General features: G+C 44.1%; 2 protein-coding genes across 4 annotated transcripts in view; one reads left to right on the top strand and one right to left on the bottom strand.

The window, feature by feature from the left end:
* LOC125445633 (chymotrypsin-like elastase family member 2A) overlaps nt 1-6,943 on the top strand; it is a 43,516-nt gene extending 36,573 nt beyond the window's left edge. Inside the window, 6 exon segments of the mRNA XM_048518807.1 lie at nt 1,130-1,258; nt 2,825-2,961; nt 4,162-4,307; nt 5,709-5,746; nt 5,748-5,856; nt 6,836-6,943. Of these exon segments, the coding sequence (XP_048374764.1) occupies nt 1,130-1,258; nt 2,825-2,961; nt 4,162-4,307; nt 5,709-5,746; nt 5,748-5,856; nt 6,836-6,853 (577 nt within the window). The 3' untranslated portion in view covers nt 6,854-6,943.
* Nucleotides 6,944-6,951: 8 nt separating this feature from the next.
* CASP9 (caspase 9) lies at nt 6,952-17,691 on the bottom strand. 3 transcript variants are annotated; one of them, XM_048518802.1, is made up of 10 exons: nt 17,305-17,525; nt 15,298-15,511; nt 15,007-15,081; nt 14,298-14,335; nt 13,539-13,715; nt 11,064-11,153; nt 10,728-10,875; nt 9,270-9,449; nt 8,893-9,002; nt 6,952-7,578 (listed from the first exon to the last, which is right to left on the bottom strand). In XM_048518802.1, exons 1-10 carry the CDS (start codon nt 17,434-17,436, stop codon nt 7,486-7,488), a joined length of 1,257 nt encoding a protein of 418 aa, XP_048374759.1. In that variant the 5' UTR covers nt 17,437-17,525; the 3' UTR covers nt 6,952-7,485. The 3 variants fall into 3 exon arrangements, with proteins under 3 accessions (XP_048374759.1, XP_048374760.1, XP_048374761.1); XM_048518803.1 differs by lacking the exon at nt 15,298-15,511 and having other exon boundaries at nt 17,305-17,682; XM_048518804.1 differs by lacking the exons at nt 15,007-15,081; nt 15,298-15,511 and having other exon boundaries at nt 17,305-17,691.
* Between the last annotated feature and the right edge of the window lie 1,131 nt (nt 17,692-18,822).

Below are 18,822 nucleotides of genomic sequence, written 5' to 3'. Positions count from 1 at the left end.
TATTTTTTGCAACATTGTCCCGCTTCAAATGTTTCATGTCTCGTTTATTTATTTTAAGCCTTCTGCCTACGTTTGTTTTTCTTACTGCCTTCTTTCTGGGTCACAAAAGCAATGCCTGGTAAATTGAATGTTCTAAATCACTGTCAAGGAAGGCCATCTTTTTTTACTCTCAATTTTAAAAAAAACCCTCACACATGCAAGTTCCATATCCCCTTCATGTTAACAAAAATAATTCCCTCCACTCACTTCGGTTTTATTTTTTGCAGCATCTTTCAGTTTCCTTCACGCCACATTTATTTATTTTAAGCTTCTTGAGCTTCCTTTTGCTTTTCCTGCTTTCTTTTTGGGTCATAAAAGCAACTTTTGTTTGTTTCCACAATAGAGAAAGTTTTCAAATCTTTTTTGCTTTGTTTGCAACTTGTTTCAAGCAGTGGCGTAGTGCCTAAGAGCAGGTGCACTCTAATCTGGAGAACGGGGTTTGATTCCCCACTCTGCCACTTGATCTGTGGAGGTTTATCTGGTGAACCAGATTAGCTTCTGCACTCCAACACATGCCAACTGGGTGACCTTGGGCAAGTCACAGTTCTTTGGAACCCTCTCAGCCTCACCCACCTCACAAGGTGTTTGTTGGCCCAACCAGGAGTTTGGTAATGCTAAATGAAAGGAGCTATTGTATTGTCAGAGGCTTTCACAACCAGAATCAACTGGCTGTTGTGGGTTTTCCAAGCCATGTGGCCATGGTCTGGTAGTTTTATCGGCTAACGTTTCACCTGCATCTATGGTTGGCATGCAGGTGAAACATTAGGAGATAAAACTACCAGACCATGGCTACACAGTTCGGAAAACCCACAACAGCCAAAGGAGCTATTGTTTTGTTTATTGAATCGCAAAGGCAAATGGTGAAATACAACAAGCAGATAGGTTCTATCAGCTCCAGTTGTCATATTCCAGAGTGGCAAGGAATAGAAACCACCATGGAACTATACAAATAAGTCCCGGCTTGATTCTGAATAGCTGAAATCACCAGAGGCAGTGAACCAGGCAGAAAAGTGTTCACATAGTTTTGAGTTAAAATGCCCAGAGCAGACCTGCCTGATTTCTCACTGTTTTCTCCCTTTGCTTACTCCAGCTCCTTTCGGACCTACCACGTACAGCTTGGGAAATACGACCTCATTACCAGTGAGAAAGGATCGCGCACAGTCTCTCCGCAAAAGATCGTGGTGCATCCCAAATGGGACTCAAGCAGGATTTCCAATGGGTATTTTGACAGCTTTTCTTTGAACAGAGTATTAGAGATTAAAGTTGGTTTACAAAACAGGGTGGAAGGAAAGGGCTGGCTTTCTTCTTCTTCTTTTCCCTCTGGGGTGCTTGCCAGAATTTTTGCAGTGTCATTTTTACTTGCATGTTTGAATTGTGTGTCCCACATTAGTGCAGCCTTTGGATCAGCGTGCTTGCTTCCAGTTCCTCATTTCTCTTGATGGCTTTGTGAGAGATTGCAGAGCTGCTAGTACTAAATACCAAGCTCCAGAGGGCGGCTGGAGAGGCTTTGGGATTGCGCCTCAGCTTTAGATAATAGAGATCTGTTCTCCTGGAGAAAATGGCTCCTTTGGCAGGTGGACTCTATGGCATTATATCCTACTGAAGTTCCTCCCTTCCCCAAACCCCACCCTCATCAAGCTGCACCCCTAAAATCTCCAGGTATTACCCAGCCTGGAGCTGGCAACCTAGCCACACTAGAAGAGTCAGCCCAACTGTACCCACCACACAGGTCCACTGCTCAGTGGTCCCACCACATTTCCAGGCACAGAATAATTTCCATTTCTTCTGAAATGGGAAATTTCCCTTTCTCGACCAGGGACTGGGTGAGAGTTTTTTTCCTGCAATATTTCATTTAACCTCGATTCCCTATTTCTGTAGATAAAATATGAATAACAACATTTTGCAGGCCTTCTTCCCAATTGGCCCCCATAACTCTTGGGAAGGGGCCAACAAGGAAACATCTCAGGGAAAGAGTTAATTCCAAATGGCTCTAGTCCATTTCAGCGTCCTGCTTAGAGCTGTGAGGTCTGAGTCCGGAAATACCTGCAAATTTTGGGGTGGAGTCTGTGTAGGGTGGGGATTTAGGGAAGAGAGGGACCTCAGCTACATGTAACAACAAAAAATCCACCCTCCAAAGCAACCATTTTCTCCAGGAGAACTGATCTCTATTGTCTGGAGGTCGGGTGTAATAGGGGCTGAAGATTTCCCACTATTACACCCAACCTGTAGACAATAGAGATCAGTTCTCCTAGAGAAAATGGCTGCTTTGGAGAGCATAAGAACTTAGAATCATAGAGTTGGAAGAGACCCCAAGGCCAAGGGCCATCAAGTCCAACCCCCTGTAGTTCAGGAACACACAATTAAATGAAGCTGTGTTATACCAAATCAGAGTGTGTTGGTTCATCATCACTATTGTCTCCTCAGATGGGCAGAAGCTCTACAGGGTCTCAAGTGGAGGTGTTTCATGTCACCTGTTATCTTTTAACTGGAGATTCTGGGAATTGAGCCTGGAATCTTCTGCAAGCCAAGCGGATGGTCTTCCGCTGAGCCGTGACACAATATGTCATTTTGACTCTTAGCGTTCATATGCATGCATTTACGTGGACATGCACTGCAGCTGGGGTGCATCTATCCCATCTCTGATTTAACATCTAGAAATCTAGGGTAAGGGGTCGAAACCTCTCCTGAAAAATCAAACCAAGGACAGTGACCAGATAAGGGGATGGCAAATACACTTTGGAGTGTATTCTATACTCTGTCCTTTTCCTCTCCGTATCCAAACTAGGAACGACATTGCGCTGATCAAACTTTCAGGACATGTCACCCTGAGCAACAAAATCCAGCCGGCATGCCTGCCTCCGGCCAACAGCATTTTACCCGGGAACTTTGGTTGTTATGTGACAGGCTGGGGAAGACTGCAAAGTAAGGAACCATCCTTGTTTTTTCATTGTCCTTGCTTCAGCACAGTGTAGTGGTTAAGATCAGGTGGATTCTAATTTGGAGAACCAGGTTTGATTCCCCGCTCCTCCACCTGAGTGGCAGAGGTTTATGTGGCGAGCCATATTGTTTCCGCACTCCTACATCCCTACATTCCTGCTGGGTGACCTTAGGCTAGTCACAGGAACTCTCTCAGCCCCACCTACCTCACAAGGTGTTTGTTGTGGGGAAAGGAAGGGAAAGCCACCTTGAGTCTTCTTATAGGACAGAAAGGTGGGATATAAATCCAAACTCCTCCTCCTCCTCTTCTTCTCCTTCTCTTCCTCCTCTTCTTCATTTCATAGGCTTTGTTTAGTTGGGGTGCTTTCCCTTACTCCACAGTAAACAAGACATATTTGGTCATTGACCGTAAATAAAGTATTCTATTCTATTCTATTCTATTATTTATTTTATTCTATTTTGTTCTGTTCTGTTCTATTCAGTAAACAAGACATGGGGTACAAGCAACAGACTGTAGGGCAGCTGCCTAGTGAAAAATCTGAGAGCTTTTATAGTTATTATTATTAATTACATTTCTATACCACCACCACCCCTTCCAGGCTTGGGGTGTTTCATAACCATCCATAACAAAATGAAGTAAAATGACTATGAATATATAGAACAATGACTCATTTAAAATCTATCAAACCAGTTCAGATGGCAAAATGATCTCATCAACAATGAGCTCGTAATTCATATCGAAGGAAGAGGATAACAACAATTCCCACCAAACAGCAGGTAGCATACAGTGGGCGATGTAGGAGACGGTGTAAAAGGCAGAATGGCTGTTAGTATCTTCTCTTCATGGCAACCTTGGGTATATCTTGAAGTCTGGATTGCATTCAAAACCACCTAGTCCAGCCTAATCCACACATTACGCAGTCCTTACATCCTTGTGGGCCCTCCCCAATCTAGTCTATCAGACCAAGGAATTTCATGCTCAGAACTGATTTCCCAGGTGTACACTGCTTTGGTTTAGATCAGAATCACAGTGCAAAGCAAGAAGAGGTCCAAGGCTTTCCCATGTGTGGTCTTTCCAGCCTGAAACGGCAATCCAGAGAATTGCTTTTTGCCCTGCTGATTTATAGATACTACTCCATCTTGCTTGACTGCACCTAAAGTCTTTCGGTTTTGGACTCTTCGCAGCAAATGGTGCATCGCCAAAAGTCCTCCAGCAAGGCCGCCTGCTTGTGGTGAACCACGCGACCTGCTCCCAGTCCAGCTGGTGGGGCAACACAGTGAAAACCAGTATGGTCTGCGCGGGCGGTGATGGCATCATTTCTAGTTGCAATGTGAGTATCATTTGGTTTTGGAAGCCCAAATCTGCATCTCAAAAGGCCACATTCATAAACAGGGCTACAGCATGCCAAAGAACCAGTTTTGCACTGGATGATTTTCTGGGCATGGTTTGGGGCAGTTCACAACAACAATAATAGAATCATAGGCTCATTCCGCACATGCAGAATAATGCACTTTCAAACTGCTTTCAGTGCTCTTTAAAGCTGTGCGGAATAGCAAAATCCACTAGCAAACAGTTGTGAAAGTGGTTTGAAAACGCATTATTTTGCATGTGCGGAAGGGGCCATAGAGTTGGAAGAGACCACAAGGGTCATCAAGTCCAACCCCCCAGCAATGCAGGAACACACAATCAAAGCACCCCTGACAGATGGCCATTCAGCCCCTCTTTAAAAACCTCCATAGAAGGAGACTCCAACACACTCTGAGGTAGTACATTCCACTGTCGAACAGCCCTTACTGTCAGGAAGTTTTCCTGATGTTGAGGTGGAATCTCTTTTCCTTCACCTTGAACCCATTACACCTGGTCCTAGTCCCTGGAGCAGCAGAAAACAAGCTTGCCCCCTCACCAACATGACATCCCTTCCAATATCTAAACATGGCTATCATGTCACCTCTTAACCTTCTCTTCACCAAACTATACATGCCCAGCTCCCTAAGTCTCTCCTCATAGGGCATGGATTCCAGACTTTTTACTGTTTTGGTTGCCTTCTTCTGGACACATTCCAACTTGTCAATATCGTTCTTGAATTGTGGTGCCCAGAACTGTACACAATATTCCAGGGGAGGTCTAACCAATGCAGAATAAAGAGGTACAATTACATCCCTCAGTCTTGAAAGGTTTTGAAAAGTATCCAAGCATCTTTTTACAAGGGAGCATTATGAACGAGTAATCTTTGCAGATTCAAAGGTAAATGCCACCTGGTATCATTTTTAAAGCACCTCCTGCCCCTAAGAGGTGGAGGGAAAAGCCTAAATTGGTAAAGATGCTTCCAGGAAGAGATGTTTCATGGTTCCCCCATCAGATGCGGGCGGGGGGTGCTTTCTGTCTTGGTGCTGTTGGATGCTGGCTACATAAACTGTTGGTGTCTCTGGCATGAGATTCCTTTGCATTACAGTAGAGCATACAGAGGCCAGACTCAGGGAAGGTTATTGTGACTGTGCACTCACAACAAAAGAAACTTGAAGTGAGTTTGCAGTTTCAAAATAATAGAAGGAGTCTTTATAGGAGATCTAGATGGAAAAGTGAAGAGACAGGTTCTCTATTCCAATCTAACTAGCTGGGTGGACAGAGATGTCCTTCACACCCAACTGGTACAAACAGTTCTCCTGTTCAAACACAATGGTCCCCAAAGGATTGTTTCCCACAACTGACGCTGGCTTCTGTTTGCTTGCAGGGGGACTCTGGTGGTCCGCTCAACTGCAAATCGGGCAACGTGGGAGGTACACGGGGTGGTCAGTTTCGGCTCCTCTCTCGGTTGCAACTACGTCCGCAAGCCTTCTGTTTTCACTCAAGTCTCGGCTTTCAATGACTGGATCACTCAGGTAAATGTTTGTGGCGCGTCGTTGAGGGAATGGGTAGGTGGCACACATCTTTGTGTGTTCAAACAGATTGAATGTCAAGAGAGTCCTTGGTTTTTTGGATGGTGATAGTGAGATGTGTTTCTGAGTGGTGAAATCAAATTTGTAAATTGTTAGGATTGTTAAGTAGAACAACAATTGCTTTCTTATGCCTGAGTCCTAGCTCTGGCTCATTCCGCACATGCAGAATAATGCACTTTCAAACTGCTTTCACTGCTCTTTGAAGCTGTGCGGAATGGCAAAATCCACTTGCAAACAGTTGTGAAAGTGGTTTGAAAACGCATTATTTTGCGTGTGCGGAAGGGGCCTCTGTTTTTGTACTGTAGGGTAATTTTCATGTAGTTGTGAGCTTTTGGAGAAAAGCAGGATACCTACATATTTTAAGCAAAGAAAAGACAAAAAGAAAAATGCAAAGAAATCCAAACCTCCTGCTAACTGACATCTGACACGGTGGTATTACAGTGGAGTTGCCAACCTCCAGGGAGTGGCTGGAGATTTCCTGAGATTACCACTGATCTCCAGGTGACAGAGAACAGTTCACCTGGAGAAAATGGCTGCTTCGGAAGTTGGACTCTATAGCGTTATACCCCACTGAAGTCCCTTCCCTCCCCAAACCTCAGGCTCAAGGGCCTCCCCCCCGCCCCCCTTAAAATCTCCAGGTATTTTCCAACCTGGATCTGGCAACTCTATGTAGCGGTCAGATTGTCAGGCTAGGATCTGGGAGTTCAAATTCCCTGAGTTCAAGTTCCTACTCTGCCACAGAAGCTTGTTGGGTTACCTTGGGACAGTCTAACTTCCTTCACAGGGCTCTTGTAAGTAAAAAAGATGGAAGAAAGGAAAGGATGTAAGCCACTGTCGATTCCCACTGGGAGAAAAGCAGGGTATAAATAAAGTAAAACAATCAATATCACTTTTTCCTTTCTCTCTTTCAAATGCTCTATAGGTGATGCAAAGCTATTAACCCACTGAGGACTATGAAACAGCGTGATCCTGCTGGCAACATCATCAAGAATAAAACAGGCTGTTTTAAGAAAAACATCAATAAAGTCACCAACACTCTGCAGTCACAGGCTTTTATTTGTAATGCTTTGGTTTTATTCTCAGGGTGCTTTCAGCAGAGATGCTAAGAATGTGCTAGCTGTCTCCGACAGGTTGAGCAGTAAGTATGCCTGTAATTTCTGTGGTTCAAGATAGAGGGGAAGGCAGCCAGGACAATTAATCTAGGTTAAAGCCGGTTGGAGATTGGGGCCAAGAAGCCAAATATGTGGAATGGCAGCTGAGAGTGAAACAAAGAAGAGTGGGCAAAAGATTCCCTCAAGGGGAAGGACAAAGAAAGGGCAACAATCAAAGCAACAGGCACTTATTTTGGGATCTGTGCAAGACTTCTCCCATCTGCACCAAAGGTCCATTGAAATCATTTGTATTTTAAGGAAAAGAGGAGTCTTTTCACAGTAATGAGTCTCACTCTTCAAAGGTAAGGTAAGAAGACAAACCCATCCATTCCACATGAGTTGCACTCCAGCACAGGACATCTTCCAAGGGTCTTTTTTGGGACAACTATTTCATCCAGACACAATCCATTAGGTTGGGGTGTCATCTTGCCTTGAAGAAGAACTTTTTGCGGAGAAAGTTGAAATTGCCGGGCATTTGCTTATACTTGTCTTTTGCAGAAATAGAGTTTTGGACCTGGGGGAAGAGAAAATAGCCCTGCTATTTGTAGCTGTGGTTTCACGTACACAAACATCCTCAAATATACTATACCAGCCAAGCCACTGATTATGTTGCTACATGAGTCACACTTCTGGCTTCCTTTCAATCCAGAGGCATGCTGAGAACAGGGACTCACGCAGAGAGACAGCCTATGAGGTCCCTTAAAAACAGGCAATTCTTACCTTTCCATTGTACCAAACAGATTTTTGGGGGGATGCTAGAACAAAGAGCGCTGTTAATTTTATTCAGACAAAACAGTATTCTACAGAAAGCAAAAAGATAGAGTTAAGGAGGAGAGACTTTCTGCCTCCAACTTACCCCAGGACAAAACAAGCTCTTGAAAGAAAGGGAAAAAACCAAGGCCTCTTAGTTACAAATACCTCTGACAGCTTCTGTCTTTAGGAATTATTAGAACTTATGAGACTGGGCCGCTTTATTTTTGAATTAAGGGGGGTTAGTTATTAGCGGTCAGTTATTATACTCCGTTCAACTAAAAAGAACTAAGTGTGGTCATGCGTGCTCCGGTGGAAGTCAGAGCAGCGTGCGCCCACACTGTAAAGTAGCACAACTTTCTAGGAGCGTTTTAAAATCTTATTGAAGTGCTACTTGCAAACTATTATTAGCTGTACCAAGTAACGTAGCAATTTGATAAATAAACGTTTATATTGATCCAGACACCTGTTATGGATATTTTCCTTTTTGTAAAGTGGTGCCTGCCATTTGTTTTCCAGGAAAGAAAATGGGAAGTGTCCATAACATGGAATCTGGAGCAATATAAATGCTATTTTACCAAAATGCTATGTTTCCAGTACAGGTTGTAACAGTTTTGACAGAAGCAGTGCTTCAATAAGGTTTCAAAATGCTCCCAGAGAATCGGTGGAGTGGAGTGAAGGCAGGCACTAGGACCAGATGGAGAATTCAACATAAAGAAGACCTAAGAAGATGCCATAAATTAATTCACCCGTCTCCTGAGTTTTATGTTTAAAAGGTTACACCAGACCCAACAGAGTTATCTTTGAAAAAGCAGCCCTGCAACAGAATTTGTAAAATCAGTATGCCAAAGAACTGTTGAAAGGGCTCTTTTAATACTGTTTGGAATCCCAGCTAGGAAAATACCATTCCAGTATAGACAGCTGTGCCAGTAACATTTATTTGTTTGTTTGTTTGTTTGTTTGTTTGTTTGTTTGTTTGTTAGATTTGGGAACTGCCCACCCTCGAAGGGCTCTGGGCGGTGTACAGTAAATATCTGCATAGCAAAAGGGATAGTTTGTGTGTACGAGATAGATTTACCCTGGTGAGCATGACAAGCAGATCTTCAGAACGGGCAAACTTGCCAAGGATATCATCCAGAGTTTCCACATACCAGGAACCGCTACTTTTATCCCTCCAGGATACAAACCCTTTGGAATAGAAGAAAGAAAAGCCACATAAGATACCAACCTTCTCACTCTGACTGGTGTTTATCCCCCAGGAAGGCAGAACACTCACAAAATGGGGTCTGGGGCACAGGATTTAGATTCCTGAGAATCTTGACTTCCTAGTTCTTAACACAAGCATGGAAAAATCAGAGAAAGATGGCCCCTATCAGAGATCCTTAACAGGAGCTGGTGGGGATTGAACTTGCATCTGTGTGAGGCCAAGCTACATTTTATGTAATTGGAGCTCACCTGGAAAAGTTGAATAAGAAACTAAGATATCACTTGGGGTGGGCAAGATGGCTATGGCATCCGGCTGATCCGAGTCTCCCGCAGCTATCTGGAAGGGGGTTGCATCAGAATCTAGTGTGCTTCCATGTTGTTGATTGACAGATGGGTCAACTTCCACCTCAAACCCACGGTCTTTTTGCTCTAGAAAGGTAAATACACATGCCATGTGAAAAAGGAGGAGAAAGAGAATTGATTTTTATACTCATTTTTCTCAACCATGAAGGGGTCTAAAAGCAACTTACAATTGCCTTCCCTTCCTCTCCCCACAACAGGCACCTTATGAGGTAGATGTGACTGGAAGAGTACTGAGAGAACTGTGACTGGCCCAAAGTCACACAGCAGGCTCCATGTGCAGGAACAGGGAAACAAATTTAGCTTACCAGATAAAGAGTTCATTGCTCATGGGGAGGACTCAGATTAGAGTCCTCCTCTTTTAACCACTATACTGCACTGGCTCTCTGAACCATAAACAGCATTCTTCCACCACCAGTTGAAGTAGGAGAACACAGATCTTCTAGGCAAATGTTGCCTACAAGAGGTCTCCAAAGTGTCGGGTTTAAACCACATTGCAACATTTGGAGTCCTAAGAATTAGCTAACCCAATCCTCAACACCTATATACACTTAATTTTTATAAGGACTGGTTGTATTCTAATGCACTCCCATGGAAATCTATTTTGAAAACCAGGATTAGCAGCACTGAAGTAAACATCATTTCCTCAGCCTCTTGCTACATTTATGCATTTATATCTCACCATTCTCCCCAGTGGGGTACCAAAGAAGCTTACACTATTGTCCTGTTCTCCATTTTATCCTCACAACAACCATGTGAGGTTGGTTAGGCTGAGAGCATGTGACTGGCCCAAGGCCACGTGGCAAGCTTCCATGGCAGAGTGGGGATTTGAACTTGTGTTTCCCAGGTCTGACCCTTTAACCATTATGACCCATTGGCTCACCAGATTGCTAAGAAGATTGGAAGGAAATTGTGGCATGCCCTGTCCTGCAGCTGCAGGGGCAACTAGAAGAGGTTCAGCCTGACCGATTAAAGAATGGGCTTGAACAGGAAGTTCAATGTGCACACATGTTTGATGGGGGATCATATATAAAGGAGACACCAGAATGCCCAGGAGGCAGTCAGAAGACTCCTGTTGCTGAAAGGGGAAGGACTGGTGAGCTTTTTCCCCGGTTCCCAGAGGCAACAACCTGAAACAAGCAAGAGCAGAGGGACAAGGCAGAAAATGGAGATGTTGAAAGACACTGGGAGGTCTCAGCATGTGGCTGGTCAAAGGTCACCCAGCAAACTTCCACAGCAGACCAGGGATTTGAATGCAGGTCCTAGAGATCCTAGCGCAACACTCTAACCACTATGCTGCACTGGTATGGGGGAAAAGGAACAGAGCCAGGGTGGTTGTCCACTCACCTCCTCCACAAGCTTGAATAAAGAAGAGTTTGGGTTTCCCCCTCAGGGGCGGACAGTGAGACCCGTCGAAACAACTGACAATCTTTTCCACTGCAATGGGTTTCCCGTCCGTCCCGAGGATCCCGCCAGGGAACTGATTGTGTCTGGTCTGCAAGAAAGGAAACAATCCGCCAGCTGAACCTGGGAACCAACAAAAGTCAAGGGACAAACAAACCCAGCTCTTACTAAAGCCACATGCCAAAGACATTTACGTACTTGGCACAATACAGAGTAATATAAGCAAAACACGTTGGCCCCAAGGGGTTTGAAGGCACAAACGGGCACTCCAAAGCCTACCTGACAGCCATGGGAAAGGATTACAACCAAGCAGCAGTCGAGAGATCTGTGGTCTTGGCCAGCCAGTTGCTGCAACTCCCTGATGATTTCCTACAGACATTTGCAAAAACAAAACAATGCCCCTCTCACATTAAAAACATTTGTGTTGATGTATGCTTTCTTTTTTCCTGTTTACAAACTGGAAACTAGCATGCATTCCTGAAAGGCATAGCTGGGCTGATGGGAATCAATGCCTTCTTAATCACAAAAGGATTTGAATGAAGGATGAGCAAAATCTAGGGCCGTTTCCGCACGGCCAAAAGCAGCGACGCGATGACGTCGCAAATTGCGACGCATACGAAAAAAAGCGTTCACACAGACAGGCGGAGCTGCGGGCGTCCGCAGCCCCGCAGAAATGTGACGGTTCGCGCTGAAGCGCTGCGGAAGCGGCGTCTCGCGATGTTGCGCCTGCGCACTTGCGAAGCCGTGCAGGCCCGACGTCATGCCCACGCAGCAGTGCGATGGACAACGTGACTGCCCTGATGTCCTGCCCGTCCCCATCTGTCAGTGCCTCCCCTCCCAGCTACTGTCAGTCCCAGTGCATGGGTCTGGGAAAGGTGCTTGGCCATGCAGGGAAAGCACCAGGGACGAACGTGTCTGAATACGGCGCCTTCGCGCCGCGTTCATGACGGCACGAATGCGCGACTTCTGCCGCTCTTGGCGTCGTAACGCTCTCGCTATGGCGGTTCTTTTACCGTTTCCACGACGTCATATTTCGCCCGTGCGGAAACGGCCTAGGGCACTTGGATTCAAGGATAGAAAAGGAGGAAAGAGCTAACAACAGATCTTGCCATTTTCTTAGGGAAAAATCCCCCTATATAAGGCAGAATTATTTTGGGGCTTCCCAATCACAAGAGTTCCTCTTTGTATATAGAAAACATGACCATATTCATGCCATTAACTGCAACGAGGAGAAAGGAAAATGAAAGCTGTTTCCTTGCATCAGTAAAGTGAATTTCAGGCAGCATTTGGTGACATGACTGCATGTCAGTTGAATCCTGGGCTCATTCCGCACATGCTGAATAATGCACTTTCAAACTGCTTTCAGTGCTCTTTGAAGCTGTGCGGAATGACAAAATCCACTTGCAAACAATTGTGAAAGTGGTTTGAAAACGCATTATTTTGCGTGTGCGGAAGGGGCCATAGTCAAATTAACTGAGTTAAACCATAGTCGTGCATGACATCTGAACTGAGCCACATGCAGACTTATTGACATCACTGTGATCAATTATTAGAAATAGCCACTGCAAATATGCTGGTTCTTTCCGTACAAGCCTTTTAAAACGTTCTGAGGCAGGAAATAAAACATTTCCTCCACGGAGTCCTGCATTGTTTTTCACCCCCAAACGTTTTATTTCCATGCTCAAAACGTTTTAAATTTAAAACAATTCTCTGGCTGAAATGCTTTGAAAACGTCTTCAGCTGCTATGCGATCTATAGTTGACTGGGTCATCTATAGTTGACTGGGTCATCTATAGTTGACTGTGGCCCTTTCCGCACGGGCCAAAAACGGCAGCCTGGGGACGGCAAAAACGCCGTCCCCAGGCCGCTGTTCGCACAGGCGGCGCTGCTGAAACACAGCAGCGCCGACCTGGCTCCCCTTTCCCTCCCTCACGGCGGCGTCAGGCCGCCCTCAAAAACACCCATTTAAAGGGTAGTTTTTGAGTAAACAGCGTGTTCCCGGCGGCGCGGTGCAAACAGCACCGCCGGGAACACACTGTTTCCCGTCCCTCTCCCATTTACCTCGTCGCCGTCGTCGCCCTGCTGTCCTCCTAAGACCCTCCCTCGCTGTCCTCCGACCCCTGGAGGTCGGAGGGCAGTGTGGGTGGGGCTTGGGAGGCCAGCAGGGCGACGACAGCGACGAGGTAAATGGGAGAGGGACGGAGAAGAGGCGGCTCGCACGGAGCCGCCTCTCCTGCGCCGGCCTCTCCTGCAGCTGCTTGCACGCTTGTGTGCGAACGGCCTCCACCCCCACGCCGGCAGAATTCTTGCCGGTGTGAGGGCGCATAGAGGCCCGTGCAGAAAGGGCCTGTGAGACTGGTTTACCACACTTCTCTGCTTTCCTGAACTTCCTCCTTGGAGCATTTTCTGAGCTCACTCAATTCCCCCTTGCCTGTTTATCTGCAGCATTTCTCTGTCTGTTCTTTTATTATTGGGGCGGGGGGGAGACCAATCTTTGAAGCATCGAGTATACGAGGAGTATGGAACGTAGGATAAGGCTGTGAAGCATTGCAGCAGAAATTCAACACAGAACTTTTTTTAAAAGGGAAAAAACACATAATGGTGGCCAGGAATCATTTCAAAAGGGTGAATACAGACATGTACAGACATATATCATTGTAAAGGGGGGGGGATTGAAAACATTTTAAAATGTTTTAGGGGATCTGTGTGAAATGGGTAGGCTGCTATTTATAGTTGTCTCCCTTTGTTCTCAACCTGACGTGTGAGATTTCGTCGAGTCAGGACTTGGAAATGGAGACTTCCGAAGCGTTCTTCTAATCTTTTGCAGTCCACATCAGAGCCAGTACGGGTGGAAAGGCCAGATTCTTTGGAGAAGGTCACATTGTTGATAATAAGGCAGTAACCACAGGGGTCAGAATTCAAGACATAAACCTACAAAGCAACATAAGAATTAATTTCTGGGTTCTTTTAAAATGCAGGTTCTCATATATGCAACTGGTTCAGGTGACCCCAATTAATGTTGTACAGTTATCCGTTCCATATTACAACTTTCCCCATTGTGGTTTTGATATATCAAGGGTTGTGCTGAGTGAGAAAGGGTCTCTTTGCATCATTGTTTCTCCCTATAAAATAGCACCTCCCCGACACTCAGCACCCAATACTTCTGAACCTGCCTTTGGATTCAGTTGTGCTGTGTGCCATTTGCTTTCTGGGCCCTGGACTCTGCTTCTTGGACCTAAAGCCACTTCAGGATCTGGTACAGTATTACCCCTAAAAAATCCCCAGTTCCCTCCGTCTATCTCCAAACCTATCCCCTCAACACTGCTCACATCCTAGGATTGTTTGTGTACTCTGCTGCTTTGATTATTGTGTGCTTGTACTTTTATTATTTTCCCTTTAATAAAACTGTTCAATTTACTTTGCTGTCCTGTGGAAAAGCAAGGCTGAAGTTAATTCCATTTGGCAAACTCTGAAAATGAAACCACACAAGATATGTATTTAAAAAAAACTTACCATGTCATCGTTTCTTGAAGTTCTCTTTTCTACAGGACCTAAAAAAAAACAGGATTAGGAAACTCAAATGACATGCCAGTCCATTACCTCAAGGCAAGGCTTAGTCCTTAGATGCTCAATGTGGGATCTCTATGATGTCTAATATATATCCCCCACAAAGGAAGAATAAGTACCAACTTCCCATCTATCCTCACCCACAAAGAGTTTCTTTCAAAGACCCCAAAACAAGAATTACACATTCACATATATTCTAGTATTTTGGAGCAAAACACACCTACCCAGATTGATCAATAAGCCTACGGAGGAAGAGAGATGCTGAAGCAAGATTTAATGATAAATCCAGGGATATTTAAATCCAACAAGTGAAGTGACAAGAGCCTTTTAGAGGCAATAAAACCTCCGGATATGGTTTCATTTTGAATGTTGCCAATTAGATTATGTCAATAACCTGAAATAAATTGATATTTCAAATGCAGGCTCTTCTTAAAGACCTAAAGCTGTTCTCTTGTGTCAGCAGGTTCTATTCAGAGAGCTGAATTATAAATCAATTGTCACAATTGTAAATAATTTGTTTATGACTCAAGTATTGAGTTTATGTACGCCAAGGTGTAGTATCTGTTATAGTGTTTTACCTTTTATACACCTACCCTGTTAAAATGGTGAACAAGCAAAATTTAAGCAGATGAGCAGGAAATAATTGAGTTCTTACCCTCAGTTGTTTCACAACTTGGTTCTTGGAATCTCTCCTGAGCTGGGGAAGGTAAATATTCACTTGTCTCAACACCTGCAAGTATGGGATAATTGGATTTCCTAAGCCTCGTCCTGAGCAGAGCCAAGACGTTTCTCAAAACACATGAGCTCACATGCATGAGCAGAGATACCCAATAACTGTCATCACGTGTGAGATACATTAGAATGCATTCACGCAGCCCCACAAGCAAACCCCGAATGCAGAGGTCCCTGATCCAACTGAACCAAAATCAGCCCACTTTGGACACACCTGGGTCAATTTGTCCAGCATGTGAGTGGACCACATTTGACTCTATATGGACTGGCTGCAGCTGTGGTCGGTTGCATCCCTCGCTCAGCAGAATTGCCAGGTCTTCCTGTCCGGTTTTGCGGAGGCACCAGATGAAGGTGGGGAGGGCTGCTTTTCCTCGTGTCTGCAAATCTGTGATCAACTGCCTGGCTTGATCCCGTCGAGTACCTGCTCTCTGGAGACAAGATATTCCTTCTGGGATGCCCAACAAACACAGAGAATAGGCTCTGGGCCTTTGCATTTGAAACCCCAGAGATTTTAAATGTGATGTCCTCTCATGTAATCTTTTAAAAATGTGTTTTATTTATATGGTAGGCCCCCTTGAGCTCCATAAGTAAGAAAGGCAACTAATAAATGTTTTAAATAGATAAACTGATGCAATTATGCAGACTCTGTGAGACAAAAGTCCCTTTTGTACATGCAGAATAGTGCACTTTCAATCCACTTTCAATGCACTTTGCAGCTGGATTTTACTGTGCAGAACAGCAAAAGCGACTTGCAAACAATTGTGAGAGTGGATTGAAAGTGCATTATTCTGCATGTGCGGAAGGGGCCAGAGCTGATCCCCCAGACTTACAGTTGAGGCAGCAACGGTTTATCAACCTGGCCTCCCAGTCTCTTACCCCCTTAACCCCCTCCCCAAAATTAGATGAGAACAGACTATAATAAGTTACAATATGAGTCGCCATCTGTTTTAGAGCGAGGATATTTAATTGTTTACATTTTTGTATTTTGGTGTATTTTATTTGATTGGAAGCTGCCCTGAGCCCACAAAGGTTAGGATGGCATATAAATATAACCAACCAATCAATCAGGCTGTAGTAGGAGATCAGAGCAGTGACTCCTACTTTCCTCCGTAGCTGGATATTTTGGACTTGTGGCAGTCTTTACTAAATCTATTCCTTGCAGTACAACAAGAGTTCTGTCACAAGAAAACTAATATGCAATGGCATTGGAACATAATTCAATATTATTATACAAAACAGTTACACACAGCAAGCAAGATCAATATGCTGGATTTTGTATTACATCACACGTCGGACACTTCCCAAGCATCTAGGACTGTGTGATGTATTGACGAATAATGCGTGCAGAGCCGAGTAGGGTGGCCTTTTGCAGCTGACATATGGTGATTTTGTCAGCGCCAATTGTTTTTAAGTGCCGTTCAAGATCTTTAGGCACTGCACCCAGTGTGCCGATCACCACTGGGACCACCTTTACTGGTTTGTGCCAGAGTCTTTGTAGTTCAATCCTTAAATCCTCGTATCGTGTAAGTTTTATTATTATAAATATTATTATTATTATTATTATTATTATTATTATTATTATTATTATTATTATTATTATTATTATTATTATTATTATTAGGGCAGCAAAGATAGTTACACCTCTGGCATTCCACAAGAGAGGGGGTGGGGATAAGGAAAGACACTTGGAAATCAGACAGATCCTTTCAGCACATGCAGAATAATACTTTCAATCCACTTCGCAGCTGAATTTTTTACTGTGAGGAATAGCAAATTTCAAACAACTGTGAAAGTGGACTGAAATAGAATAGAATAGAATAGAATAGAATAGAATAGAATAGAATCTTTATTGGCCAAGTGTGATTGGACACACAAGGAATTTGTCTCCGGTGCATATGCTCTCAGTGTACATAAAAGAAAATACATCGTTCTGCATGTGTGGAAGGGGCAATAGATTTGCTGTGGACTAGGCAGTACCAAGAAAATACTACTTTCTATTCTTGATTTTTGAATTGATTGGCACACATGAAACTGAAAGCTCTTGGAAGAACTTCTTATGGATTGCTATGCCTGGACAGAAAAAGAGAAAGCACAGAAAGCTTTGGAGGGCGGGGGATGCTTTGCCCCTCTCCCAGATACAAAGGAGCCCTGAAAAAATCCACCCAGTGGATCCTTTAGGCAGACAAGGAAGTAACTGATCTCTTAAAGCACAGCCAGGTACCTGTATCTCCTCGATCATATCCTGGGTGAAGATTTCTCGGTGCACCAGCAGGTCCCACAAAGGCTCCACCTGCAGCTTCTCCACCAGGCGCACCCGCGAACGCTGCAGCAATTGACGCTGTGCCTCTTCCATCGCCCCGGGCAAGGTAGCAAGCAGAGACACACCTACCACAAGCACAACACTCCTTCCGCGAAGGGAGACCGGCCCGGGGAACCCCGCCCGTAAGCCACGCCCCCAGCATCACACAGTCCATATTAGGGCATATGGGCAGGGCGAAGCAGAGGGGAGCTGTCAGCTTTCTGTTTTGGGATGTCTGTGGGTTTGACTGGTAAGGAGTGGATTTCGGACTGGCCGTACTATACTCTGTTCCACATAAAGATGTTAGTAGATTGTATATTCCTCAGCCACAGAACAAAGCATGGGGACCTTCTTTGTTGCAGAATGCACCACCTGAGTCCTGGTGCCTACCAAGCCCTCCTCCCCCACCCTCCATAAACATGAATGATAATTCTCATATTTGTCCAGGACTATACTCTAATGCAGAAGCATACATGATACAACTTTCTCAATTGTTGCATCTCAACTGATCAAACTATGGCCCCTTCTGCACATGCAGAATAATGCACACTTTCAATCCACTTTCAATGCACTTTGAAGCTGGATTATTGTGCAGAATAGCAAAATCCACTTTCAAACAATTGTGCAAATGGATTGAATGTGCTTATTCTGCATGTGCAAAAGTGGTCTATCATCAACGAAGGGATTTTGGAGGTTAATCCATTCAGTAGTTTTTATTATTTTGTTAAAATTTAACAAAAAAAAGTGTGACTCTTATCAGTGGTAATTGTAAAGATTCAATTTACTCATGTTGTTATAGAGCAAATGGTAATATTTTTAGTGTTAATACTTGGCACAGATGAAATTGGAAGTCCTTACGGTAAATGACTTTTTTTTTTTTGCGGGTTTTGTCTTTTGTGTTTAGCTGTTCAAATGCTAATAAAAACTTTAAACGGGAAAAGCGTCAACTGTTTGGCTGAATTGGTTAATATCTCTAAATGTGGATTTCGAGAGCGGTTATGTTTTAATTATTTATTTATTTATATTTACATATTACATTTCTACCCCACCAATCTCCCAGGGGACTCGAGGCGGCTTACATAAATACATATAAATAAAACAATACAATAATATAAAAACAGTATAAAATATAGACATTAAAAATACAGACATTTCATTATAATTGATAATATGACTTTTTTTCGTATGTGATTTTTTTCTTATTTAATTTCATTTAATTTTTCCTTATTTAATTTCGTTTCAGACGCCGTAGCAATAAAACCAGGAACGCCGTGAACCAACGAAACAATTGAACATATTGTCAGAAGCGACCCCGCATGCGCAGAAAGCACCTACCCATCATGCAACACTGCACTATTCCCCGCGGGGCGAACGTAGTTTTTAATGCGGGCGGGCATTTTGGTGGTAAGAAAGCGGCTGTCGTAAGCTTCTTCCGGTCAA

Source organism: Sphaerodactylus townsendi, linkage group LG16, assembly GCF_021028975.2.
Source record: "Sphaerodactylus townsendi isolate TG3544 linkage group LG16, MPM_Stown_v2.3, whole genome shotgun sequence".
Classification (NCBI taxonomy): domain Eukaryota; kingdom Metazoa; phylum Chordata; class Lepidosauria; order Squamata; family Sphaerodactylidae; genus Sphaerodactylus; species Sphaerodactylus townsendi.
This window is presented reverse-complemented; position numbering and strand designations above follow the sequence as displayed.